Source organism: Cetorhinus maximus, chromosome 3, assembly GCF_964194155.1.
Source record: "Cetorhinus maximus chromosome 3, sCetMax3.hap1.1, whole genome shotgun sequence".
Lineage (NCBI taxonomy): Eukaryota > Metazoa > Chordata > Chondrichthyes > Lamniformes > Cetorhinidae > Cetorhinus > Cetorhinus maximus.
In genome coordinates this window covers 71,263,226-71,291,096 of record NC_135881.1, presented here as the reverse complement: position 1 = coordinate 71,291,096, position 27,871 = coordinate 71,263,226, and the positions used below count along the sequence as shown (strand labels likewise).

The window sequence follows — 27,871 nt, the reverse complement described above, 5'->3', positions numbered from 1 at the left end:
CCCATAGCAAAGAGGCGCAACTACGTGCAGCGTCGAGGACAGCAGATGACTCTTGGCCACGAGACCTTGAGGTTCCCCTTCCACAATCTCATCACCGTGAATAGGAAATGTGTTGGAGTTCTGAGTATGCGCCTAGCTGCATCTCCTGCAGGTTGCCCCCAGACTAGTCATGTGCGACTAAGAGCAACACATGGTGTGGGGGAGAACTCATCTCCTCATGAACTACTCAGGCTGATGTAAGCCTGGGCACGATCTGCTTGCCCACCCAGCGTACGAGAAATGGCCAACATAACTCAATGCAGTCACAACAGTAAGACTTGGTTTGGGGGGGGGGCCTCAAAGGCTAAGGCTACCTGCTGGATTAATGCCCAATGCCAACATGGTACTCACCCTTCCAGAGCGCAACAAATCATTGAAGCGCTTATGGCACTGGATCCAGGTGCGCTGCACCACGTCGCAGGAGCTCACCACCTCCTCCCAGGCACGTTTCGTCATGTGCGGGGGCCTCCTCATCCCATCCTGGGGGACCAACACCTCTCAACGTGCTGCCACCTCCTCTAGGAGGGCAGCAAGGCAATCATCCGAAAAGTGAGGGGCACATTGGCCCCCTGCTGGCCTACCCTGCAGCCTGCCCTGCTCCTCTGCCGTTCCCTCCAGAGTGCCCTGCTCAGCAGACCCCCTGCGGTTGGATCTCAAGGTGGACATTGTGAGCAGCCTACAGCAGGCTGCTAGGCCTTCTTTTAAACAGACTGCCGGGTTGCCTTTGGACCCGGCGGTCTGTGCACGCCGCCGCTGCCCACACACGGGCCTTAATTGGCCTGCCTGAGCAAAATGGTGGTGCGTCCCCGATCTGGTCCGCGCCCAAGTGCATCTGCTCCTACTCCACCCGCCAAACGGAAAATTTTGACTTTTATGTACACCGATTTAGATTTTGTGGACAGGATAACAGCCTTAGCAGAAACCGTGAAAACCTTCATCAAAGCCCTATGAATTTTTGGCCAAGAGGTATCTAACCTTAGGTTAGCTGGAACTAGATGACAGTGCAATCACTAGAGCAACTTATCGTTCCAGCTACCTTCATAATAAATGTCGATCTATCCAAGACAGTGGAGTCAGTGACACAATCCATTTTCTTAGATAGTGTGATTTCCTCCAAAGACGACTGTTTTCCTGGCTGCCACGACCACATCCCATTTGCAAGGTTTGCGATGAAATCTCTATCCCAAATAAGGAGATTGAACATAGTTTTACAATCTAAAAACACAGCTCTACCACACATTAGTTCAACATCCTGGGCGTTACAATTGATGAGAAACTGAACTGGACTAGCCACACAAATACTGTGGCTACAAGGGCAGGTCGGAGGCTAGGAATCCTGCGGCGAGTAACTCACCACCTGACCCCCAAAGCCTGTCCACCTTCTACAAGGCACAAGTCAGGAGTGTGATGGAATACTCTCTACTTGCCTGGATGACTGCAGCTCCAACAACATTTAAGAAGCTCGACACCATCCAGGACAAGGCAGTCCGCTTGATTGGCAGTCCACCCACAAACATCGACTCCCTCCACCGCCGATGCAACTACACGATGCACCAACTATAAGATGCACTGCAGCAACTCACCAAGACTCCTCAGACAGCACCATCCAAACCCTCAGCCGCTACCATCTGGAAGGACAAGGGCTGCAGATACATGGTCTCAGCACCACTTTCTCAAGGGCAACTAGGGATGGGCAATAAATGCTGGCCTAGCCAGCGACACACACATCCCATGAATGAATATAAAAAAGAGTTGCTTCATTTCTTTCATTCATGTGTGCTCTGCCTGAAGGCAGGTCCAAGGCTCATTGTCTGCTGATGCTTCATCCTGAGCAATTCTTTGGCAGTTTATGTCAGTGATGGCTTGCCTTCCACTTTCAGGGACAGGGTGAGGAGGCAGGTTCCAAGTCTACCTCAGTCGGAACAGGAATTGAACCCACACTGTTGCTGTTATACTGAGCCACACGCTAGCCATCTAGCCAACAGAGCTAACCGGCCCCCACATTAGTTAATATCAGTAATTAAATGTGGTCCAGAAATAGAGGTATGCACCAATGTAATGACTAAACAAACTGATGGATTTCATTTTGGATCTCTTTGCACACTATTATAGGTCAACCTCCACGACAAAATATTAAATGAGATTGTTGCAACCTGTCTAATCAACCACCATAATCCTGGTTAGTTGATCACTGCCAAATCTCTGGCATGGATAACTCATACACCTTCTCAAATGTGATATTGTCAGACTATTCACCACCGATACAGAAGAGGCCATAAAGCAGACCCAGAAGAAAATGGGATGACAACATACAAGTGCTGCTTAACAGTTCTTCAGGTACCATGCCTTAAGAGGGCATTGGTGACGATAGACCTCCGTTGAATTTGTCCATGATGATGCTTGGCAAAGTACTGCAGTGGTTTGCCGTTGCCTTCTGCAGTATGGCTGACCAGGAAACTCTCCTGCTCTCTACCGTCTGCCATCAGTATTAGAAGGATTTACAGGCAGATAGTCAACCTGCTTGGCCATGTTACGAATGCACCTTTTATGGCCATCAAGTTCTGAAGTGGGACTTGAACCCAGAATTTCTGGCCCAGAGGTAGGGATGTTACCACCGTGCCACAAGACCTCCCCTACTTAATAGTAGGGGCCTTATTACCATTGAGGCACAAGCAAGAATCCTGAACTACAAGAGTTGGAAGCTGGTAACAGCATCATCTGTTTCTGGATAAACCGTTATTTGATGGCATAATGTTGGACAGCTTGATATTCATGTTATTTTAAATCAAACACTTGATTTTAGGTGTTTATTTTAGTTCAGGGTTAATATTGCAGTACTGAGACTGAACTGAAGACCTACAAACACAGTTGGTCCAAAAAGAAAGGAATTTTCTTTAATCAAGAGATAAAGTATTTGCTGTCCTACAATAGCTTACAAGATGTGGCTTCAGGAATAGCAGATGCATTTTGGTTTGATCCTCCAGAATTCCCTTGATTCTGTAAAAGTCCCCATGGATTGGTAGATAGCAAATGTAATACTGCTGTTCAGTCATTTGGTTTTTTTTGAGGGTTAACTAGCAGGGTAGATAAGAGGGAACCAGTGACTGTAGTATATTTGGATTTTCAGAAGGCATTCAGTAAAGTGCCACAAGGTTAGGGCTCATGGGGTTGGGCTAATATATTACCATGGATTGAGGATTTGTTGATGGTAAACAGAAAACAGGGAGCAGAAATAAATAGACCACTTGCGGACTGTAGGGTGTAACTAGTGCAGTGTCGCAAAGATCAATGATTGGGCCTCAGTTATTTACAAACTATATTATTGACTTAGATGAGGGGACGGAGTGTAATATATCAAGGTTTGCTGATGGGAGGTAGCTAGGTGGGGAAGTTAGAGATTAGGAGGATGCAAAGAGGCTGCAAAGGGATATTGACCAGTTACGTGATTGGGCAAGATTATGGCAGATAGAGTATGATGTAAGGAAGTGTGAAATTATCCACTTTGGTTGGAAGAATGGAAAAACAAAATAAATATTAAATGGTGAGATCCCAGTAAATGTTAGCGTGCAGAGGGATTTGGATGTCCTTGTGATAATCTTTGATCTGGAAGCAGAACAGTAAAGAAAATTTGCAATTAGTTTAAAATGTTTGGTGAACCTGTAATTGTCTTTAAAAATGTTTAAAAAGGACTTCTAAGAGTTTCCATCAATTTAAGTCAGCAGAATTTATAATGGGGAATAGAGAAATGGCAGAGAAGTTAAATGATTACTTTGTGTCTGTCTTCACTGAGGGAGATACAAGAAATCTCCCAGAATTCGAGAAACAAGGGACCAGGGAGAATGAAGAATTCAAGGAAATTAGTACTAATGAGAAGGTTGTATTGGAGAAATTAACAGGACTGAAGGGACCTGATATTCTACATCCCAGTGTTGAAAGAGGTAGCTATGGAGCTGGTGATGAATTGGTGATCATCTTACAAAATTCTATAGATTCTAGAATAGTTCCTGGAAGGTACCAAATGCCACTGCACTATTTAAGGGGGGAAGAGAGAAAACAGGGAACTACAGACCAATGAGCCTTACATCAGTAGTAGGGAAAATGCTGGAATCTGTTACAAAGGATGTGATAAATGAACGCTTAGACAATAATGATCTGTTTGAGCATAGTCAACGTGGATTTATGAATGGGAAAGTGGGTGTAGTGTATTTAGATTTTCAGAAGGCTTTCGATAAAGTCCCCCACAGGAGGTTAATTAGCAAAACTGAAGCACATGGATAGGAGGTAATATAATGGCATGGATTAAGGATTGGCTAACAGGCAGAAAACAGAGTAGGAATGAACGGGTCATTCTCACATTGGCAGGCTGTGACTAGTGGAATACCGCAAGGATTAGTACTTGGGCCCCAGCTGTTCACAATATATATCAATGATTTAGATGTAATATTTCCGGGTTTGCAGATGACAAAAAGCTAGGTGGGAATGTGTGTTGTGAGGAATATGCAAAGCGGTTTCTGGGGGATTTGGACAGACTTAATAAGTGGGCAAGAACGTGGCGGATGGAATATAATATGGAAAAATGTGAGGTCATCCACTTTGGTAGGAGGAACAGGTGTGCAGAGTATTTCTTATATGTTGAGAGATTAGAAAGTGTAGATGTACAAAGGGACCTGGGTGTCTTCATCAATAAGTCGTTGAAAGCTAACATGCAGGTGCAGCAAACAATTAGGAAGGCTAATGTATGTTAGTCTTTATTGCAAGAGAATTTGGATACAGGAATAGAAAAGCCTTGCTTCAATTGTGTAGAACCTTGATTAGACCTCACCTGGAGTACTGAGTGCAGTTTTGGTCCCCTTACCTTAGGAAGGATATTATTACCATAAAAGGAGTGCAGCGAAGATTCACCAGACCTGTACCTGGGATGGTGGCAATGGCCTATGAAGAAAGATTGGGGAAACTGGGCCTGTATTCTCCAGAGTTTCAAAGAATGAGGGGTGATCTCATTGAAACCTACAAAATACTTAAAGGGATAGACAGGGTAAGATGCATGTAAGACGTTTCCCCTGATTGGGGAGTCTAGAACCAGGAGACACAATTTCAAAATAAAGGGGAAGCCATTTAAGACAGATGAGGAGAATTTTTTTTTAACCCATAGGGTTGTGAATCTTTGGAATTCTCTACTCCAGAGGGCTGTGGGAGTTCAGTCATTGAGTATGCTTAAAGCAGAGATCGACAGATTTCTGAATGCCTATGCCATAACGGGATATGGGGATAGTGTGGGAATAAGGCATTGAAGTGGATGATCAGTCATGATCACACTGAATGGCAGAGCAGGCTCGATGGGCTGAATGATCTACTCCTGCTCCTATGTTGCTATGTATAGGGATCAATTGTAATTTTCTTTGATAATAAGAAATACTGGTCCATGTGACCTGGTGATCCTTCGAAGGCGCAGTGCCAAGAGAAAGGAAATTAAGATACAGAAGCTGTGTGGCCAGACATGAGGGGCAGCTGCAAGACACAAAGAAGGGCTGGGGCAGAAGTTGATCAGCACAAAGTTGCAGATACGAAGAGAAAGCAGAGACAGAAGGAGGAATTCAGAATTCGTGTGAGAGAAGCCAGCAAAGTTCTCTCTGAAAATGTCAGTTTTCTGTTTGACAGTAAGAAGAAAAATAGACTTCCAGAAACTCTTGGGGAAGCAATGTATGAGCAAGGTAAAAGGGACTAAATCCTCAAAGCAATGTGAATAGCTGATGTGAAAATGCTGAGAATTTGTATCAGAGGCCTAGATTGTGAACCAAGATCAACTGACTTTGGTCAGTTGGAAAGGAACTCTGGAAAGCTACACCATCAGGACGTGACCTGGCCCGAGTGAGAGGTATTAACCCTGTCTATGATGGAAACTACGGCTGCCAGTGAACATGAATCGAGGCCCAAGTGATTGAGTGGGCAAGTGAGAAATCTTACATACTGGAGGATGAGTTATGGAACTTTGGAACTGCATGTGGTGCCACATGTATGTGAAGAGTGATGCAGGTTGTGTTAAGACCTAGCTTTGCTGCATCAACTATTTAAAGTGAAACTTACCATTTTATTTGAAGTATCAATTGCCTGCTAATTCATGTCTAATTTAAGCTGATTCTGATTTGTTTTAAAGTAACAGTTACAATAAGTGAAATCCTGTTGGTAATTTTATTTGAGGGGTCATTTGGTAAATTTGGTTATTTTGGTGTATGGTGGTTCCCCAACAGGGATTGTAACATTGTAAACAAGTAGCAGAAAATTAACATACGGGTATTACAATCAATTGGGAAAGCAAATGGTAGGAGTTTTTGCAAAGGTCGGGTTGGAGTATAGGAATAAGGAAGTCTTACGGAAATTGCATAGGGCTTTGGTGAGACCATACTGGGGCTATATACAATTCTGGTTTCCTTATGTAAAGAAGGATATACTTTTCATATAGAGGGTGTAATTTTGGTCATATGACCTAATATCTCCTTAATGCAGCTTGGTGTCATACTTTGTTTTATAATGCTCTGTGAAGCGCATTGGGACATTTCATTACATTAAAAGCACTATATAAATATAGGGTGTTGCTTTTGATATCAGATTGAGGAATTTTAAGCATAAATGAGTTAACCCTATAACCACTTTACAAATTTTGAAGCTGGTTCAAATGTCTGTTTTCCTGAAGCAGTCCTGGCCCATAAAACTGTCCACAGCTCCAGGTTGGAAAAATACGATTTTGCTGACTGCGCTCATTCAGGAGGTTCATCACATTGCATGGAGATCCTTAGGCTCAGTCATCTGTGGTCATGTCAATCCATGAGTCAAGCAGTCAAGTGAAGCATGACCAAGATTTGTTTTTTCTGTTGCAATTACTTTAAATTCAGTTGATCTGGTACATAAGACTTGTGACCAGCAGTGAAATAAAACCACACTGCATCTTGATCTGGTGCAGCAGTTAATTAAAAACATCAGTGACCAGTATTCAACTGAAGCCAACTAAGAAGTAAGATCAAGAGTATTAAATCAGTCAATTGAAGAATGGCTAATTTCTTGAGAAAGCCACACTGCTTCGTGAGAATGTCCTATTCCAGTCACAAATCAATTATGATCAATTACAGTAATTGATCATGCAAATTCATGAGATAGTTTACATTTGAACTTGTGTAATTAAGATTCACTGGATTGATTCCAGGGATGAGAAGGCTGCCTTATGAGGAGAAATAGAGTACAATGAACTCTGGAGTGAGAGATGATATTGAAATGTATAAAACTCTTAGTAAGCTTGACAGAATGGATGTTGAGGCACTATTTCCCCTGGTTGGAGAGTTTAGGATCAGGGGTCATAGTCTCAGGATAAAGAGTTGGCCATTGAGTGAAGAGGATTGTCAAAGGATACAATGGGTTATAGATCGGTTGGAGACTTGGGCAGAGAAATGGCAGATGGAGTTTAATCCGGACAAATGCGAGGTAATTCATTTTGAAAGGTCTAATACAGGCAGGAATTATACAGTAAATGGCAGAACCCTTAAGTGCATCGACGGGCAGAGGGATCTGGGTGTACAGGTCCACAGGTCACTGAAAGTGGCAACGCAGGTGGATAAGGTAGTCAGGAAGGCATATGGCATGCTTGTCTTCATTGGCAGGGGTATTGAGTATAAAAGCTGGGAAGTCATGCTGCAGCTGTATAGAACCTTGGTTAGGCCACACTTGGAATATTGCGTGCAATTCTGGTCACCACATTACCAGGAGGATATGGAGGTGTTGGCGAGGGTGCAGAGGAGGTTTACCCGGATGCTGCCTGGTCTGGAGGTTATTAATTATGAGGAGAGGCTGGAGAAACTCGGATTGTTCTCACTAGAGCGACGGAGATTGAGGGGCGACTTGATAGAAGTTTACAAAATTATGAGTGGCATGGACAGAGTAGATAGTCAGAAGCTTTTTCCCAGGGTGGAAGAGTCAATTACTAGGGGACATAGATTTAAGGTGAGAGGAGAAAACTATAGAGGAGATGTGCGGGGCAAGTTTTTTACGCAGATGGTAGTGAGTGTCTGGAATTCGCTGCCAGAGGAGGTGGTGGAAGCCAGTACGATAGTGGTGTTTAAGAGGCAGTTTGACAAATACATGAATAGGATGGGAATAGAGGGATACGGACTCCGGAAGTGCAAAATGTTTTAGTTGACGGGCAATATGATTGGCGCAGGCTTGGAGGGCTGAAGGGCCTGTTTCTGTGCTGTACTTTTCTTTGTTCTTTGTTCTTTGAGTACTGAGGCGAGGAGAAATTTCTTCACTGAAAGGGTGGCAAACCCTTGGTTATCTCTAGCTCCAAGAGACGTGGATGATCACTTGAATATATTCAAGGCAAGATATCAATAGATTTTTGGGCATTAAGGGAATCAGGGAATTGGGCAGGAATGAGGACTTGATATAAAAGCTCAGCCATGATCTCATTTAATTGGCAAAACAGGTTTGAAGATTGTGCGTCCTACTCCTATTCTTCATTGCTTGGCAATTTAATTAATATATCTTAAATATAAATAACAAGAGTAACTCTGTATCTGTCTATAAATCTTACCGTGTCTTATTCACAATTTCTGCACCACATGCCCTGTAATAATCTAGATTCTGTTGGAACTGGTAATTCACAGGTCTTGGGTTGTTCTAGGAAGAAATAAAGTGTGAAACAAATTTATAGGCTTTGCAGAAAAATATAGTACATTATTTTATATTCTAAAATGAGAGCTCCAAAGTTTCTCAACTAAGAACCTAATGACAGCATTTTAATTGTTGTATTAATCTACTTAAGTCAAACCTACTTGGACCATAAGACAGTTGTTGCATTAAGAAACCTGCATGAAACATCACAGCTCATTTGATTGATCATGCATCACGTGGTCTGATCAAAATAATCTCTTTTTCATTACATTATTCACTCTGTCTGTGGGCTTGGAGTCTCCGCATAATTTGTGAAAGCAACATCTTGATTTGAAATTCTCATCCTGGTTTTCAAATCCCTCCATGGCCTTGACCCCCCCATCTCTGTAAACTCCTCCAACCTGATAATCCACTGAGATAACTGTGGCTTTAATTCTGGCCTCTTGTGCATTCCCAATCATAATTGCTCCACCATTGGTGAGTTGCTTAGGCCCCAAACTCTGGAATTCCCTCCCTACACCTCTTTGCACATCTACCTTGTTTTCCTCCTTTAAGTCACTTCTTACAACCTAAATCTTTGACCAAGCTTTTGGTCAGATGACCTTGCATCTCCTTTATGTGGCTTGGTGTCATACTTTGTTTTATAATGCTCCTGTGAGGCGCATTAGGACATTTCATTACGTTACAGGCACTATACTATACAGGCACTAGAAGTTGTTGCTGTTGATATCAGATTGAGGGATTTTAAGCACGAGTGAGTTACCCCCTATAATCACTTTATATATGTTGAAGCTGGTTCAAATATCTGTTTTCCTGGAGCAGTCCTGGCCCATAAAACTGTCCATGGCTCCAGGTTGGAATGGCAAGATTCTGCTGACTGCGCTCATTCAGGTGGTTCATCACATTGTGTGCAGATCCTTAGGCTCAGTCATCTGTGGTCATAGCAATCCATTAGTCACCTGACCTTCAACGGCCAGCAGTCAGCTGAAGCTTGACCAAGGTTTGTTTCTTCTGTTGCAATTACTTTAAATTCAATCAGTTGATCTGGTGCAGTAGTGAATTGAAGACAGCAGTGACCAGGATTCAACTGAAGCCAATTAAAAAGTAAGATCAAGAGCATTAAATCAGTCAGTTGAAGAATGGCTAATTTCTTGGGAAACCCACACCTCTTTGTGAGAATGCCCTATTCCAGTCACAAATCAATTATCATCAATTACAGTGCTTGATCATGTAGATTCATGAGCTATTTTGCATTTGAACTTATGTTAATGAATTTTTGTGGAAACTTCAGTGTAACTTTGCCTTGGCAAAACCAGAGCAGTGTCCAGAGCACTCTGTTAATTGTGCAATTAGGAGAAACTCCTTTCCATAATGTCCAGGGCTGACTGGTCACTATAATATTCTCCAATTTTTCTTCTTTGAATATTAGGTCCCTACTCCCCAACATGAACTCCTCAAAAATATGGTGGACTAATTAAATCTGGGATCAAAAGTGACACTGAGGTCAGCAAAGAATAATCAAGACAATGCATAGGACAGGATCTAATCTGGGGCTGCAACAGAAAATTAAAAAGCATTATAGTATTCATTTCAATGGTATTTTCCTTTAACTATAAATATAAACTATAAATAGTAAGAGTTTTTGGGAGATCACATCTGGAATACGGTGTACAGTTTTGGTCTCCACGTTTAAGAAAGTATATACATGCATTGGAGGTGATACACTGAAGCTTCATGAAATTAGTCCCTTGGGTAAGGGTCCTGTGGTGAGAAGCTAAGTAAATTGGATATATATTCTCTGGAGTTTAGAGAAATGAGAGGTGATCTAATTGAAACCAACAAAATTCTGTAGGGGCTTGATAGGGTAGATGCTGAGAGATTGTTTCTGGGGTTGGGGAATCTAAAACACGGAGGCAGCCTCAGGATAAGAGGCCAATCATTGATTGGGGAGAGACTGTGGGGATGAGGAAAAATTACTTCACTTGAAGGGGTGTGAATCTTTGGAATTCTCTACCTCAGAGGGTTCTGGATGTTCCATCGTTGAAAACACTTAAGTTTGGGATCGACAGATTTTTGGTCTCACAGGGAATTAAGGGAGAAGGAGAGCGAGCAGGAAAGTGGAGTTGAAGCCCAAGATCAGCCAAGATTGTACTGAATGGCAGAGCCATCGACGGGCCAAATGGTCTACTCCTGCTCCTATTTCATGTGTTCTTGTATTTTAGAGAATAGATTAGGTGAAGGCAAATTTGATAAAATAAATTTTATCAGTGTCAAAATTCCACATTCCATCTTGTTTCGTACCTGTCCTTTAACATTGTAGCAATGAAATTAAATGGTTTAAACGGTTTTGTGAGCACAAATCATGTTATTTGCAATTGCTAAAGGACAAATTAAGGTTGATTTTTCTAATGTACTTAGCTGCTGGTACTATTGTCTTTTTCTAAACCTCATTCCTCTACACTCTCCAACAGTTCACTGCTGATCATCTGCTGTTAACTGTTAATCATGTACATATGAAGTATTCACTTGGGGTAGAGTTGCTGAAACTTTCAGAGCTAACCTATTTGGACTTCAAAAATGAACATTTTTAATTTATTCATGAAGCCAACCTTAATAATCGCTCTTATTTTCCTACAGTGTTTTATCTGTGTCATTTGGTTTACCTCCCCACAGTCTCTCCCCAATTTCTGCTTACATATAATTAGCTGTTTCATTCCTTTCCATACTTATTTTTACTCATTTTTATTCTCTTAGTCCTCTTAGCCTCAGATGTTCTCTGCAACATTGCCCAGAGTTCCACTGACATTTTACTTCACATTCATGCTTATATCAACACTATAGCCTGAACTTTCCCGTTGGCGATTTGGGGGCGGGGCCCGCTTGCCGACGGGAAAATGACGCGGGATGACGTCGGGAGGAACCACCGATGTCATCCCGGTCCATTTAAATCTTTAGGAAGGCGGGCGGACAGCTAAATCAGCTGTCCGCCCGCCGTCCTGTCAATGGCCAATTGAGGCCATTGACAGGGTAATTAAGATAATTAAAGACCCTGCCCGTCCAACCTTAAGGCTGGCGGGCAGGCCAGGAGCCCCAGCGGGCTTCTGATAATACATGAAACTTCATCCACTGGCGGGATGAGGTTTCATGTCCGTTTTTAAAAACTTTAATAAATTTTATGTGATATTTATTAACATGTTCCATCTCGTGTGACATTGTCAAATGAGAGGGGCATGTTAATAGTTTTTTTATTTTTCTATTTTTTAAACTTTGTAACACTTTCACTGATCTCCCTGAGACAGCACTTAGTCTCAGGGAGCAGTGTGCACTTTGACAGATGGGGAATCCTTCCCCTCCCCACCCCGCACAGGAAGCACATAGCGCTTCCTGTCGGGCAGGCCGCTGGGTGGGCCTTAATTGGCCCGCCCACTTAAAATAGCGGCGGGGCCCGCTTCGGCGGCAGAATTCGGCTGCCCGCCCGCTGCCGAGCTGGTGGGGCCCGCCCACCAACCGAGGGCAAAATTCTGCCCTATATCTTTCCCCATCATAGTTTTCTTTATTTCAAAAATTGCCTTTCTGTTTCATATTCATTTCATGTCAGTTATACTGGTATTTTAATTTACATCTGCTAAAATATCTGTGATTATCTTGATTGTCATTACATAGATGACAGTTGTAAGAAATGTTGTTGTAAAAGATATCCCATTTAAACTTTGGCATGAAAATTCTGTACAGATCAAAACAACAGTATAAGCATTGTTTGTTTTATTAATCTCCTTCAAACAACCCATACCTTCACACTATTTTATTATATTACAAAATTTTACTTCCAATTTATTTACTATATTATCTTTTGTCCTTCCAGACTCAATATCCCATTGATACCAACCCACCACATTACTTTTACAGTTAATGCTCTTTTTCAGGATGGCTCTTACCCAACCAGCTTTTCCCACCCACAGCTATATGTTTTAGTGGGCCAGTGACGTAGAAAAATCTGAAAGATTTAAATAGACAGGACTAGTTGGGCATTTTGATGCTCTGTTATTATCAATCTATTATTTTTAAGCGACAGCTACTGAACATCCCACATCTAGTCTTCCCCTTCTCCCTTGCAATTTATTAAACAAAGTTTAACATGAATAAGACTGTTTCATGCACTAAAGATGTAGATAGTTTTGCTAAAGATGTAGCATCTATTGTAATTGTGCTAACTGTAACAGAAGTTGAAGTTTCCTCTCAAAAAGATAAGTGTAGCACATGTAGATATGTGAACTCAATTTAATACGTGCAAATGTCATCTTGTTTGGGTTTTTCCTGAAAGGCATGCTTGAAACTCAATTTATTTCTCATTAGGGAGTTTCTTCTAGAGAAAGTTAACTTTGCTCAGAAAGGCAAGCAAACATTTTTGATGTCTCCAAAGAATAGTAGTTTAATGTGATGTAAGTGTATATCTTCAGACATGTAGAATAATTCATTTCTGAAACTAATTACAAATCAGTTTTATTGCAGGGTTAGAGGGCAAAATTAAATATAAATAGTTATTTGAACCCCTCAGCAATATTGCAGCTTTGAAATTAATATTTATTGGGGAATATGTATTATGTAGTTCATAGAATCATACAACACAGGAGGAAGCCATTTAGCTTATTGTGCCTGTGCAGCACTTAGAAAGAGTGATTCAATTTGCTCTTTCCCCATAGCCCTGCATTCTTTCACTTAACAAATATATTTCAATTCTCGTTTGAAAGTTGCTTTTGAATCTGTTTCCACTATTTTGGGCAGTTCATTCCAAACCTAAAAACGCACTGCATGAAAAAAGTTCTCATCTCACCTCTGAGCTTTTCTTTACCAATTACCTTAAATTTGTATCCTATGGTGACTGACCCTTCTGTTGGTGAAAATATTCTTCTCATTATTCTATCAAGGTCCTTCATGATTTCAAACATCTCTGTTAAATCTCCCCTTAATCTTCTGTTTTAAGGAGAACGATCCCAGCTTCTCTAGTCTCTCCACATAATTGAATTCTCTCATCCTGCTAGCATGGTAATAAATTCCCTCTTTACCCTCTTCAAGGCCTTAACATTCTTCCGAAAGTATTGCGCCCAGAACTGGGCACAATGCTCCATCTGAGACCTAACCAGGATTTACAAAGGTATAACATAACTTTAATTGTTAACTTGCGTTATGCACAATTACCAGCTGTGATATAACCACCACAAATTTGTGCGTTAAAAAGCAGTTTATCCTAGCAAGATGAAGTAAATATTCTAAAAACAATTATATGAAATAAGTCGCCAGAATGCAGTCTGCTAATACAAGATGGGGATTATCCAGACAACTGTTTAATGGAATGGAAAAGGGTTTTCTAGACCAAAGTAATATGCATTTCCTGGGCTACAGCAGACATTAATATTGCATTTTCTGGGCATTTTTCTTATATACATTTACTGCAACTAAACTAAATGAGCCTTTATGTGATTGTACTGGTTATCACAGATTAATGATACATTGCATGCTGTTTCTGGAGATTGAGCACTTAAACTGCATTGGTATCTGTAATCTGTAGCTTGCTCACATTATGTGCCTAAATTTTCTACATCAGATATTGTTCAAAACTGACTGATCAAAAAATGATCATTTGTATGGATGAATTTCAAATGGACTTTGAAAGATTCAAAACATTTGCCATTGGCGACCTCATCCCTGGTTAAAAGGGACATTAAATGAAATCACCCTGAATCAATCTGCTACTGTAGATGTTTACGAAGCTGTCTATTAGAAATAACTAGCAGCATCAAATGTGACTTCCACCCATTGCCCAACATCACAAAAGTAGATTATCTGATCATTATCACAATGCTGTTTGTGGGAGTTTGCTGTGCTCAACTTGGTTACCATGGTTCCTAGATTATAACAATGACTACAATTCAAGTGTACTTCATTGCCTGTAAAGTGCTTTGGGAGCATCCTGAGGTTGTGAAAGGTGCTATATAAATGCAAGTCTTTTTTAATTCTACCCAGGGCTACTCATGGCTTCTGCTGCACTTTGGGACTGGGACACAATCGGGTTTTGTTGATAATGTCCTCATTTCCTTCAAAGCATCTATTATTATAGCATATATACTGTTCTTTGTAATGTACCAGGGGAGTGAAGTTATGTAGAGATATCTAAAAAGTAACAGAAACAATGACAAGATTCTCTTCGGACAACTGTGTTCTTATACTCTGTTTCTCTGGCTTAATTTTCTGTCAAAGTACCAGACTTCAAGCCTGCGTGCAACAGCCAGCATGCCTTAAAAACAAACCTTATACTCTTTGAGGAGTGGCAACACTGTCTGTCACCCTCTCCGCTATAACCCTCTTCCAGTCCCATTATCCTCTCTCTGACTCCTATCGCACTCTCCCCTGACACTCAAGATCTGCCACACTTTCCCTGCCCTGAGCTCCAGTCTCCTGATTGACCTCTAGTCCCAAGCTCCCATGCCCTTCCCAAGCACCACATCCTTACCCATCCTCCCACAGAATTCTAATTTCCTGAACCTCAAAACTTCTCTCACTCCATTGGGGGGGTGTTGCTGTGGTGTATAATTTAAAAGTTATAATCTTCTTGGTCTGTTAAAAGTACATGTTCCATTCCACAATAGATGGCACAATGCCCTGACCTTTGACAGCACCTTCCAAACTCATGACCACTACGATCTAGAAGGACAAGGGCAACAGACACATGGGAACACGACTACCTGGAAGTTCCCTTCCAAGCCACTCACCATCCTGACTTGGAAATATATTGCCGTTCCTTCAATGTCGCTGGGTCAAAATCCTGGAACTCCCTCCCTAGCAGCACTGTGGGTGTACCTACAAGACATGGACTGCTGCGGTTCAAGAAGGCAGCTCACCACCAACTTCTCAAGGGCAATTAGAGATGGGCAATAAATGCTGGTCTAGCCAGCGACGCCCATATTCCATGAATGACTATTTTTAAAAATGTGGGCCGTCTAAGACTGTCCTGTAGGCTATGTTTGACACCCCTAATGAAAAGCAATTCATGTCCATGCACTATTGGCAGTTGTTATTAAAACCGGATTCAATAGTTAGTCTTATTTTATTTGGTACATGCTTTGTACCAAAGTGAACAGCTGTCCTTCAAAGTTCTAACAGTGACTGGTGGAATTATGTTCAAAAGTCAATACACAAACATTAAATACAATAGAAAATGGAATAGTTAGGTGTTAAAAACCTCCGCATAATCTATCCACAAATGATACCAAACAAACATTTTCCCATATTTTTTGCATTCATCAAAGCAAGAAATACTAGTATTAATATTTTAAAAAATTCTTTCATGGGCTGTGGGCGTCGCTGGCAAGACGATTTGTTGCCTATCTCTAATTACCCTTGAACTGAGTGGCTTGCTGGGCCATTTCAGAGGGCAGTCAACCATATCGCTGTGAGTCTGGAGTCACATGTAGGCCAGACTGAGTAAGGATGGCAGATTTCCTTCTCTAAAGGACATTAGTGAACCAGATGGATTTTTACAGCAATTGATGATAGATTCATGGTCACTATCACTAAGACTAGTTTTCAATTACAGAATTTATTATTGGAATTTAACTTCCACCAGCTGCTGCAGTGGAATTTGAACCCACATCTTCAGAGCATTAGCTTCGGCCTCTGGATTACAGGTCCAGTGAAATTACCAATACGTCACTGTCTGCCCCAAATGTGACACATATTCTCCCCTTCAGCCACACAGTTGTAGCACAAATCTCAGTTCAGACATAGTAAACCAACATCAATAGAGAGCAATAGTCTCTCGTCAATGTTTATTCAGGCAGAACTTAGAACAATATCTCCTCCTGCAATAACCTGCTCCTTTCATTTCACACCAGCCATCTTTTATGGTCTAAAAACAAAAAGCTAAAAGCTACTGCGGATGCTGGAAATCCAAAACAAAAACAGAATTACCTGGAAAAACTCAGCAGGTCTGGCAGCATCGGCGGAGAAGAAATCAGTTAACGTTTCGAGCCTTCATGGCCCTTCGGCAGAACTGAAGCATAGTTAGGAGAAGGGAGAAATATAAACTGGTTTAAGGTGGAGGGGGGGGGGGGGGGCGGGGGGGTCTCTCTGACTGGGATTGCTAATTTAGTGCCAAATTCAGGACCACTCTCTATTGGGAACTAGGTTGAGAGGACACAAACTCATTTTCTTAGATCTAGCAGAGAGAGACATTAGTCTCCGAACCTATAGCCCAGCAGTGATTGGTAGTGTATCAACTCACTATGCCACCTAACCCCAAGTGTACAATCAGACGTGCAACTGGAACTGAGTAATCTCAGTTTGATTAAATACACACTAACCTAGAAATTGGTTCGTGCCTGACTTCAGCTGTGAACCCAACCCTTTGTCAAGTCACCAACCAGAATCTTTAACTCTGTTCCTCTCTCAACTAATGCTGCCAGACCTGCTGTGTATTTCCAGCATTCTGTTTTTATGTCAGATTTCCCGCTTCTTCAACGTTTTGCTCTTGCAACTTTTAGGCTTTTACATTTAAGTTCTGGTTGCTAAAAACTATCTTTCCAAAAACATATGTATTTATCTACGCCCAGTTGTCACAATTTTTCACAAAGCCTTTTGCACCAGTTAAAATTAAAGCTTCTTACAAAAACATTTATGTGAATATGCCTCTGAAAACAGTTCCTGTGTTATGATCCCAAACCAGACTCCCAAACCTTGTTACGGTCCTGGACGAGACCTGCAACATTCAAAAACTGAACTGGACTAGCCATATAAATACTGTGGCTACAAGAGCAGTTAAGAGGCTAGGAATCGTGCGACAAGTAACTCACTTCCTGAATCCCCAAAGCCTGTCCACCTTCTGCAAGGGACAAGTCAGGAGTGTGATGGAATACTCCCCATTTGCCTGGATGTCTGCAGCTCCCACAACACTCAAGAAGCTTGACACCATCCAGGACAAAGCAGTCCGCTTGATTGGCACCACATCCACAAACATTCACTCCCTCCACCACTGACGCACAGTAGCAGCAGTGTGTACCATCTACAACATGCACTGCAGGAATTTACCAAAGCTTCTTCAACAGCATCTTTCAAACCCACGATCACTACCATCTAGAAAGACAAGGGCAGCAGATAGATGGGAACACCACCACCTGGAAGTTCCCCTCCAATTCACTCACCATCCTGGCTTAGAAATATATCGCCGTTCCTTCACTGTCGCTGGGTCAAAATCCTGGAACTCCCTTCCCAACAGCACTAACAGTACCTACACCACATGGACTGCAGTGGTTCAAGAAGGCAGCTCACCACCACCTTCTCAAGGGCAACTAGGGACGGGCAATAAATGCTGGCCCACCAGCGAAGCTCACATCCCGTGAATGAATTAAAAAAAAATTTGGTTAGGATCCGGTTAAGGACCTGCAACTTTTTTTTGTTGAAGTAGATTGTATAGTAAGGTCTGGTAGATACAGGATAAAGGTGGGACTGAGTAGAGTACTGCCCACACAGTGATGTAAGAAGGCACATGACCCAGAGCCAGGGTAAGTCTAGAGATGGACAGAGATGTGTAAAGATTGGGCTGGAGTCAGCTCCATACCTGTACCCTCAACTGTATAGTTGTATATAGTTGAGTTATTAATAAAGACTTGATGTTCATATACTCAAGAATACAAACCCTATTCATGGCATCCAGAGTCGGATTCTTCATGGTGGCAGCATCTGGATCAAAAACCCTTATCCTCACAAGAATGCAGAAAAACTAAGAAAAAGGAAACTTTCAACGGATTGTGAACGGAAACAAACTCAGAAATGATGCTACAGACACGGAGAAAATTTACCAGAGAGAAGAACAAAAACATAGAAGTTTTACTCCAGCATAAGACTTCACGAAATCTCCCTTGTAATTCCAGCTCTAGCAAGCAGAGCTCAGCCTGTAAGGGTGAGATAAATATTTTAAATTCCAGGCCAGCCAGTCCTGAGAAACCCCTTTTTATTCATTCAGTCAGAAGCACCGTTTGAAAGAAACCCATCACTAATCCCGATCCCTGACTCAGAGTCCCAACACATGGCTCGAAAGGTTGGCAAAGAAGAAAAAAATAATAAATTTAGTCTACTTCGGGTACCTTGCGACCATCTGATTTCCTAAACAGCAAGCCTGCAGTTCTTTTCTTCACATCCCACCTTGCAACGCTATACTTCTGATTAAATTAAGTTGGCAGCCAACCAACCCATGGAGCCATTATGGACCCTTCTTCAGGCAGAAGCGTGCAGTTGCCATTTTGGAAAGCCTGTCAAAAAGGGGAGGTGGTGGCGTAGTGGTATTGTTACTGGGCTGGTAATCCAGAGGCCCAGGGAAATGCTCTTGGGAACCTAGTTCGAATCCCAACATGGCAGATGGTAAAATGTGAATTCAATAAAAATCTGGAATTAAAGATTTAATGATAACCATGAAACCATTGTCGGAAAAACCCATCTGGCTCACTAATGCCCTTTAGGGAAGGAAGTCCTCGCCTGGTCTGACCTACATGTGACTCCAGGTCTGCAATAATATGGTTGACTCTCAAATGCCCTCTGAAATGGCCTAGCAAGCCACTCAGTTGTATCAAACCACTAAAAAGTCAATAAAAAGGAATGAAACCAGACGGACCACCCAAAATCGACCCAGGCACTGGAAACGACAATGACAAACCCAGCCCTGTCAACCCTGCAAAGTCCTCCTTACTAACATTTGGGGGTTTGTGCCAAAATTGAGAGAGCTGTCTCACAGACTATTCAAACAACAGCCTGACATAATCATAATCATGGAATCATACCTTACAGGTAATTTCCCAGACTCCATCATCACCATCCCTGGGTATGGCCTGTCCCACCGGTAGGACAGGCCCAACAGAGGCGGCGGAACAGTGGTATACAGTCGGGAGGGAGTTGCTCTGGAAGTGTGAACATCAACTCCGGTCCCCATGAAGCCTGATGGCATCAGGTCAAACATGGGCAAGGAAACCTCCTGCTGATTACGACGTACCATCCCCCCTCAGCTGATGAATCATTACTCCTCCATGTTGAGCACCACTTGGAGGATGCACTGAGGGTGATGGGCGCAGAATGTACTCTGGGTGGTGGACTTCAATGTCCATCACCAAGAGTGGCTCAGTAGCACCACCACGGACCGAGCTGGCCGAGTCTTAAAGACATGGCTGCTAGACACCAGCAGGTGGCGAGGGAATCAACATACTTGACCTCATCCTCATCAACCTACCTGCCGCAGATGCATCAGTCCATGACAGTATCGGTAGGAGTGAGCACCGCACAGTGCTTGTGGAGACGAAGACAGTTTTCACATTGAGGATGCCCTCCATCGTGTTGTGTGGACTATCACCATGCTAAATGGGATAGATTTTGAAAAGATCTAGCAACTCAAGGCTGGGCACCCATGAGGCGCTGTGGGCCATCAGCAGCAGAATTGTACTCAACCAGAATCTGTAACCTCATCCGCAGTAGCTTTTAGCTTTTTGTTTTTATCTCTGTAACCTCACGGCCCGGCATATACTCCTCTCTACTATTACAACCAATCCAGAGGATTAACACTGGTTCATTGAAGAGTCCAGGGGCAGCACCAGGCATACCTAAAAATGAAGCTATATCACAGGACTATTTGCATGCCAAACAGCATAAGCAGCAAGTGATAGACAGAACTAAGTGATCCCACAACCAACGAGTCAGGTCTAAGGTCAGCAGTCCTGCAACATCCAGTTGTGAATGGTGGTGGACAACTAAACAACTTACTGGAGGGAGGAGGCGGCTCCTCAAGTATCCCCATCCTCAATGATGGAGGTGCCCAGCACATCAGTGCAAAGATAAGGTTGTAGCATTCGCAACAATTTTCAGCTAGAAGTGCCGAGTGGATGATCCATCTTGGCCTCCCTCAGAGGTCCCCTCCATCACAGATGCCAGTCTTCAGCCAATTTGATTCATTCCACGTGATATCAAGAAACAGCTGAAAGCACTGGATACTGCAAAGGCTATGGGCCCTGACAATATTCTAGCAATAGTACTGAAGATTTGCGCTCCAGAATTTGCCGTGCTCCTAGCCAAGTTGTTCCAGTACAGTTACAACACTGGCATCTACCCAACAATGTGGAAAATTGCCCAGGTATGTCCTGAACACAAAAAGCAGGACAAAACCAACCCAGCCAATTACTGTCCCATCAGTCTACTCTCGATCATCAGTAAAGTGATGGAAGGAATCTTCAACAGTGCTATGATGCGGCACTTGTTTAGTAATAACCTGATCACTGATGCTTAGTTTGAGTTCCGCCAAAGTCACTCAGCTTCTGACCTCATCACAGCATTGGTTCAAATATGGACAAAAGAACTGAACTCCAAAGTAAGGTGAGAGTGACTGTCCTTGACATCAAGGCAGCACTTGACCGAGTGTGGCATCAAGGAGCCTTAACAAAACTGGAGTCAATGGGAATCTGGGGGAAAACTCTCCACTGGTTGGAGTCATACCTAGCATGAAAATGGTTGTGGTTGTTGGAGGTCAGTCATCTCAGTTTCAGCACATCACTGCAGGAGCTCCTCAGGGAAGTGTCCTAGGGCCAGATGTCTTCAGCTGCTTCACCAATGACCTTTCTTCCATCATAAGGTCAGAAGGTTCACTGATGATTATACAATGTTCAGCATCATTCGAGACAAATGCAGCATAATCTGGACAAAATGCAGGCATGGGCTGACAAGCCCATTCGCGCCACACAAGTGCCAGGCAATGACCATCTCCAACAAGAGAGATTTGAACCATTGCCCCATGACATTCAATGGCTTTACCTTCGCTGAATCCTCCACTATCAACATCCTGGGGGTTACCATTGACCAGAAACTAAACTGGACTAGCCACATAAACACCTTGGCTTTAAGAGGTCAGGGGCTAGGAATCCTGTGATGAGTAACTCACCTCCTAACTCCCCAAAGCCTGTCCACCATCTGCAAGGCACAAGTCAGGAGTGTAATGGAATACTCTCCACTTGCCTGGATTAGTGCAGCTCCAACACTCAAGAAGCTTGACACTATCCAGGACAAAGCAGCCTACCTTATTGGCATCCCTTCCACAAACATTCACTCCCTCTGCCACCGATGCACAGTGGCAGCAGTGTGTACCATCTGCAAGATGCACTGGAGGAACTTACCTAGCCTCACTGGAATGCACCTTTCAAACCCACGATTACCACCATCTAGAAGGACAAGGGCAGCAGATACATGGAAACACTACTATCTTAAAGTTCCCCTCGAAGCCATTCAATCTCCTGATTTAGAAATATATCACCTCCTTCACTGTTGCTGGGTCAAAATCCTGGAGCTCCCTCCCTAACAGCACTATGGGTGCTACACCACACGGACTGTAGCGATTCAAGGAGGCAGCTCACCACCATCATCTCAAAGGCAATTAGGGATGGACAATAAATGCTGGCCTAGCCAGCAATGCCCACATCCTGTGGATGAATTTAAAAAAACGGCAAGCGTGGGAAGTTCTGTTGTTTGGCAGTGAACGGCAAAGCAATCTTAGAAGCCTGTAATTTCTTAAAGCTGTGTCCACACTTTCAAATAACTTCAAAATGGATCACAATTCCACACTTCCAACTCCCCTGGGATTCACCCATGGCCCAGGCCAGTCACAGAATTGGAGCCTTTGGAGGAAAAAATTTTTATGATACAGCATTGCTAGAGATCTAAATAAAAAATCAGAAGCAGAAGTAGTAAATACATTTCTTTAGTCAATTGGGGCAATTACAGATGACATCACTGCATGGCAAGCTATCCATGAGTCATCTGCAAAATTTGATGATGTTTTAAAATCCTTCAATGTTTGTTTCAACCCGAGATTCAATAAAATGTTGGAGAGAACCCATTTAATAAGATAGTCCAACTGCCCAGGGAACCGTTGATTCCTTTATAAATGATCTCTACAGGTTAGTAGAGGGATGTAAATATGGCGATTTAAACTCTGAACTCATCCTAGACAGAATTGTGTTTGGGTGTTGCAGACGATTCACTCTCTGACCTCCTACAAGCTAAAGATGACCTTACCCTAGACAAGGCAATCCAGCTAGTTCGACTGTCTGAGCTACATGAACAACATTGGACCATCCCAAGGAGAGAGAACACTACTTGGGACAGAAACCAACCCTCAGTCCATCATTACCAGACTGATTCCTGGGACGGTGGGACTGACATATGAGGAGAGATCGAGTCGGTTAGGATTATATTTGCTGGAGTTCAGAAGAATGAGGGGGGATCTCATAGAAACCTATAAAATTCTAACAGGACTAGACAGGGTAGATGCAGGAAGGATGTTCCCGATGGTGGGGGAGTCCAGAACCAGGGATCACAGTCTGGGGATATGGGGTGGACCATTCAGGACTGATATGAGGAGATTTTTTTCACCCAGTGAGTGGTGAGCCTGTGGAATTCGCTACCACAGAAAGTAGTTGAGGCCAAAACATTGTATGTTTTCAAGAAGGAGTTATATATAACTCTTGGGACGAAAGGGATCAAAGGATATGGGGAGAAAGCAGGAGCAGGCTATTGAGTTGGATGATCAGCCATGATCATGATGAATGGCGGAGCAGGCTTGAAGGGCTGAATGGCCTACTCCTGCTCCTATTATCTATATTTCTATGTTTCTATATCAGGTCACAAAACCATGGGTACCATCCAATTCAAGGCAAGCAGTTCCTCAACTGCCCAACAGAGTGCCCTTTCCAGCGCTGCAGTGTGAAGCACCCTCACAGGAAAGATCAGTGTTCTGCGAGCACTGCCCAATGCTTCCACTGCAAACGACAGGGACACTTTGGTAAACTGTGCAAGTCAAAACCCCAGCAGTGCACAGAAATCACAAAGCTAATCCATGAGGTCGAGACTGAAAACCCTGAAGAGACACAGCCATGCTTCTTGGGTGACATCAGAGAATGTGGCTATTCATTTTGGAATGTTGACATCCTGGTAAGTGGTCACCTAGCAAATTTTAAATTAGATTCAGGTGCCAGTGTGACAGTCCTGTTAGATGAGGAACCATGGCTCCAAGGCATTTGGATTCGAACGACGGACACTCCACTTTATGGAACAGGGAGTGTCTGAGTTCCACTCATCAGCATGATCCTTCAGCCACTGAGGTATGGCAACAAACAGATCCTTGAGCTGATGTACGTTGCCTGGAATCAGCCTCTCTTCTGAGCAGGGACGTTGGCGTAACCCTAGATCTCCTTCAAATGGCAGAGGATGTCAAGGCTGCCTTTGTCATTAGCCAGCCACAACAGCACGGTCCTGAGTCCTCAAACACTAAAGGATATTCAGACTCTGTGATTTCACCTGTGATCTCTTTTCTTTAGTGGAGAAAATTTGTCAATTATCATTCCAGGTCCTGGAAAGTTCCCAGTAGTCAGATCAACCTGCCGCATACAGGACTACCATAGCACCTCCAGTGGAAGCGGTACCAGAGAAGGATCAACATTCTGAGGAGCCTCTACCTCCAACAACAACGATGGTACAATTGGTAGACACATTAACCACTGTGCACACACGGCAACTTCCAGCCAGCGTGCCAGAACCACAAGGGATGCTGGAATCTCATAGCAGTCTCGCATCATCAACAACAAAAAAAAGTGAGCGTGCTACTCAATCATCTTGTTGCCACAGGAATGCCTTTCCTCAGCCCCAGAGAGCTATCGACAGCCCAAACGGAAAAAGAAAGGCACTGCCAGATGAATACCATTTTCGTCTACCCGCAAGAAATGATCAAGAGTAACAACAACCATGCGCCACCAAACCAGCCAGACCAACCAGGCATGGTTTAACATCTAGCAATGGAAGAAACGGGTGAAACCATACCCAGATGCCAGTCCAACCTCCAAGCCAACAAGAAGAACCAGAACTTACCACTCTCCCGACAGAATGGTGAATGAGACGTGGAAGGATTATAAGGCCTCCAGACTGACTGAACCAAGGACTTGAAGGGGGGAGATCGGGTAGCAAGAATGTTGTTAATGTTAATAATATAATGTTGGAATAGCATTAAGATTGTAACAATAAGGTAAATGCCCAACACTAACAACAATGTGAGACTTGAACTAAACTAAAGTAACTCTATATTCATGGGATAAAGGCTAAGGGAGAGGTGTAGTAGTATGATCTGGTACATACAGGGTTAATGTGGGATTGAGTACACTACTGACCACACAGTGATGTAAGAAGGCACAGGACCCAGAGCCAGGGTCAGGCCAGAGTTGGACAGAGATGTGTAAAGATCTAGAATGGAGTCAGTTCCATACCTGCTTTTATGTATATAGTTATGAGTTGTTATTAACACTTGCTGTCCATAGACCCAAGACTACGAAGCCTACTTCATGGTGTCCGAAACATGATTCTTCATAGACAAGATTAAAATTGCGGTTATTTTTTAAGGGAATAAAACCACAAGATTCCAAGATTTTAAACAAACAGTAAATAATTTATTATACAAGAGTCGACGAAGCAAACAGTCAATATTATCTATCTTATACTCCAATATCTAGAAGTAACATGAGATGAACATGAATAAACAGGCAGACTGTGGTCAAACACACCACAAAATAACACAGCACTTCAGCTGCATGGAGTTGGCAACCTTCTGTTGCCTATCCAGTTCCAGATTGAAAAATGTCCTGTTAAATCTTACAACAGAGTCAGCCCCTATTCTGAGGCAAAGTTTAATGTATCAACTTGTGTTATGTTCTGTACTTTAAAAGTTACAATCTCCAGTCAACCAAAGACCACCACCACAGGTGCTAACTTACCATGGCTCCACACCAAAACACAGTCAAAAATACAGATTCTCTCACACCTGCCACTAGGTGCCACGGTGGCATGGCTCACCTTTTAAAAAAATAATTCTTGGGATATGGGCATTATTGGCAAGGCTGACATTTATTGCTCAACTCTAGTTACCCTCAAGAAGGTGGTGATGAGCCACCTTCTTATATCGCTGCAACCTATGGAAAGAAAACACTCCTACAATGTTGTTAGGTTTTACTCAGAAATGGTAATATATGTCCAAGTCAGGTAATTTGAAAGGAAATTTGAGGGTGAAGGTGTTCCCATACACTTGCTGCCCTTGTCCTTCTAGTTGATGGGGAATGCAGGTTGGTACGTGGTAAGGTAACCTTGGAGACTTGAAACATTGCATCCTGTGGGTTGTGGACGCCGTAATCACAGCATGCCAATGGTTGCGGGATTAAGAAGGGAACAATTCTGTTGCTGCTAATAGCCCTTAGGGTGTCCAGTTTGAACTGCTAGACCTAATCCTAACATTTCTCAATTAGTGTGGTGGTAGTGCCACACAACACAATGAAGAATGGCCTCAACATCAAAACAGAATTTGGAAATGTGCAGTGATCAATCCGACCAATGCCATCATGGATAGATGCATCTGTGACAGTGGACTGGTGAAGATGAGGTGAATTAGATTATTCCCTCGTGTTGCTTATCTGCCTAGTGAGTCTTTGCCTACAGCTTAAAATAAATGCTTTTAATAAATTTTCCTCTACTATCTTGAGATCCTGCAATTCTGTTTGACCTTGAGGCAATTCTCCTCTAGCATATCCACATAGCCATCGCTATCATTAGGTTGGGATATACCGGCTCTAATTTCCAATCCTGACCTACCTGTTGATTCTGCACTGTCCCATTGTTCTTATTTAGTGAAGAGGACTGGCGGTGGGGTGGGGGGGTTGAACTCTATATCACCACGTGAGATGAGAAATGTGATGTCTTACTCCACTTTCTCATCTATTTTCATCGAAGTCAGGTGTTTTTCTATTTTACTCCTAATTGGTGTTCCATCTTCACTCCGCTGAATTCACTGAGTATTGTTGACCTCCAGCTCACTCTCCCCTGCTACCCTTCCCCCATACCTCATTCTTTATATTCAATTCCTTGCTCACACCTTAACATTCCTTTCTTGCTTCTTTACCTTTAACTCCCCATCTCAAATACACTCATTTCTCAAGCCTGCAGTTGTCCTTCCCTTTAGATTTCATCCTTTATACCTCCTTCACCTGAAATGCTTCCTTTTCCACTCCTAATAGCATTACCTTTGTTAATCTTCAATCTCTTTTTTGACCCCAAATTATAATCCACTTTCCATAGCAGTCTAGAATCAGATCCTCCCTCTGCATGGTGGATTGATTGTGCTGAGACCGCCTTGTTGGCCCAAGCCAGTTGGTCATCTTCATGATGCATCACATATCATTTGCTGTGGCTCAGTTCGTAGCACCCTCGCCTTTGAATCAGAGGGTTGTGGGTTCATGTCCCACTCCCGGAAACCAAGAACTGTGATTGTACTCGAAAGAGTTGCAATCTGTGACTGTTGATAACTCGAAAGAGTTTCACTGTTGATCAGCATTTTAATTCTCAAGAATTGCAAGTCCTTATAATGCTTTTAGCATTGAACTGCATATTACACAAAAGAGAAGAGTAGGAGGCAAAATAAGAAAAGACAGAGAGAACAGGATATGCATAAAATAAGATACACAAAAGAACACACATACAAACGCAGAAAATTAAAGGGAAAGTGCCCTTATGATGAAAGATAGAAGCAACAGGGACAACCAGCAACAGAGACACACAAGACAGGTCAAATTTAGTGACTTATTACAAGCAATATCAAATGAAAACTATTTTACAAAGTAGTATTTTTGCCTGTTGTTTGAAAAGACAATGCTACACTTAACTAAATCCTCTCCTTTCCTTCCAAAAATTCAAATTGTTACATAGCCAGCTCTCTCCACCAGTTCTCTTGCAAACAGACTCACCATGTACAATGCTTTTGCAATACTTATGTCTTGTTTTAGAATTTTTATTCAATTATTTTATGCAGTCAATTAAGAATGAGTTACATTTAAATGTTGTAGATTTTTAAAAAAGTGAATCAAAAAAACGCCATAGGCTGCAGGCATTGAAGTTCCACATTAAACTCGACAAGCAATTTGTGGAATGTAGTGATTCATCTTCTACTTTAATTAGCAATAATGAGGGTAAATTGGCTTAACCCAGGTTCAAAAAGCAAAGATGGTGTCCTATTTTGAGAAAGCAGGAGATGCTTTATTGAAATGTGCTGTCTGTCAATGTATAA

At 42.6% G+C, this 27,871-nt stretch overlaps 1 protein-coding gene across 8 annotated transcripts in view; it reads right to left on the bottom strand.

The window, feature by feature from the left end:
• tbc1d5 (TBC1 domain family, member 5) overlaps positions 1-27,871 on the bottom strand; it is a 551,970-nt gene that overhangs the window by 113,050 nt on the left and 411,049 nt on the right. For all 8 annotated transcript variants that reach the window (XM_078538526.1, XM_078538531.1, XM_078538533.1 and 5 more), the window contains one exon: positions 8,618-8,703. In XM_078538526.1, the coding sequence (XP_078394652.1) occupies positions 8,618-8,703 (86 nt within the window). The remainder of the gene's footprint in view (positions 1-8,617; positions 8,704-27,871) is intronic.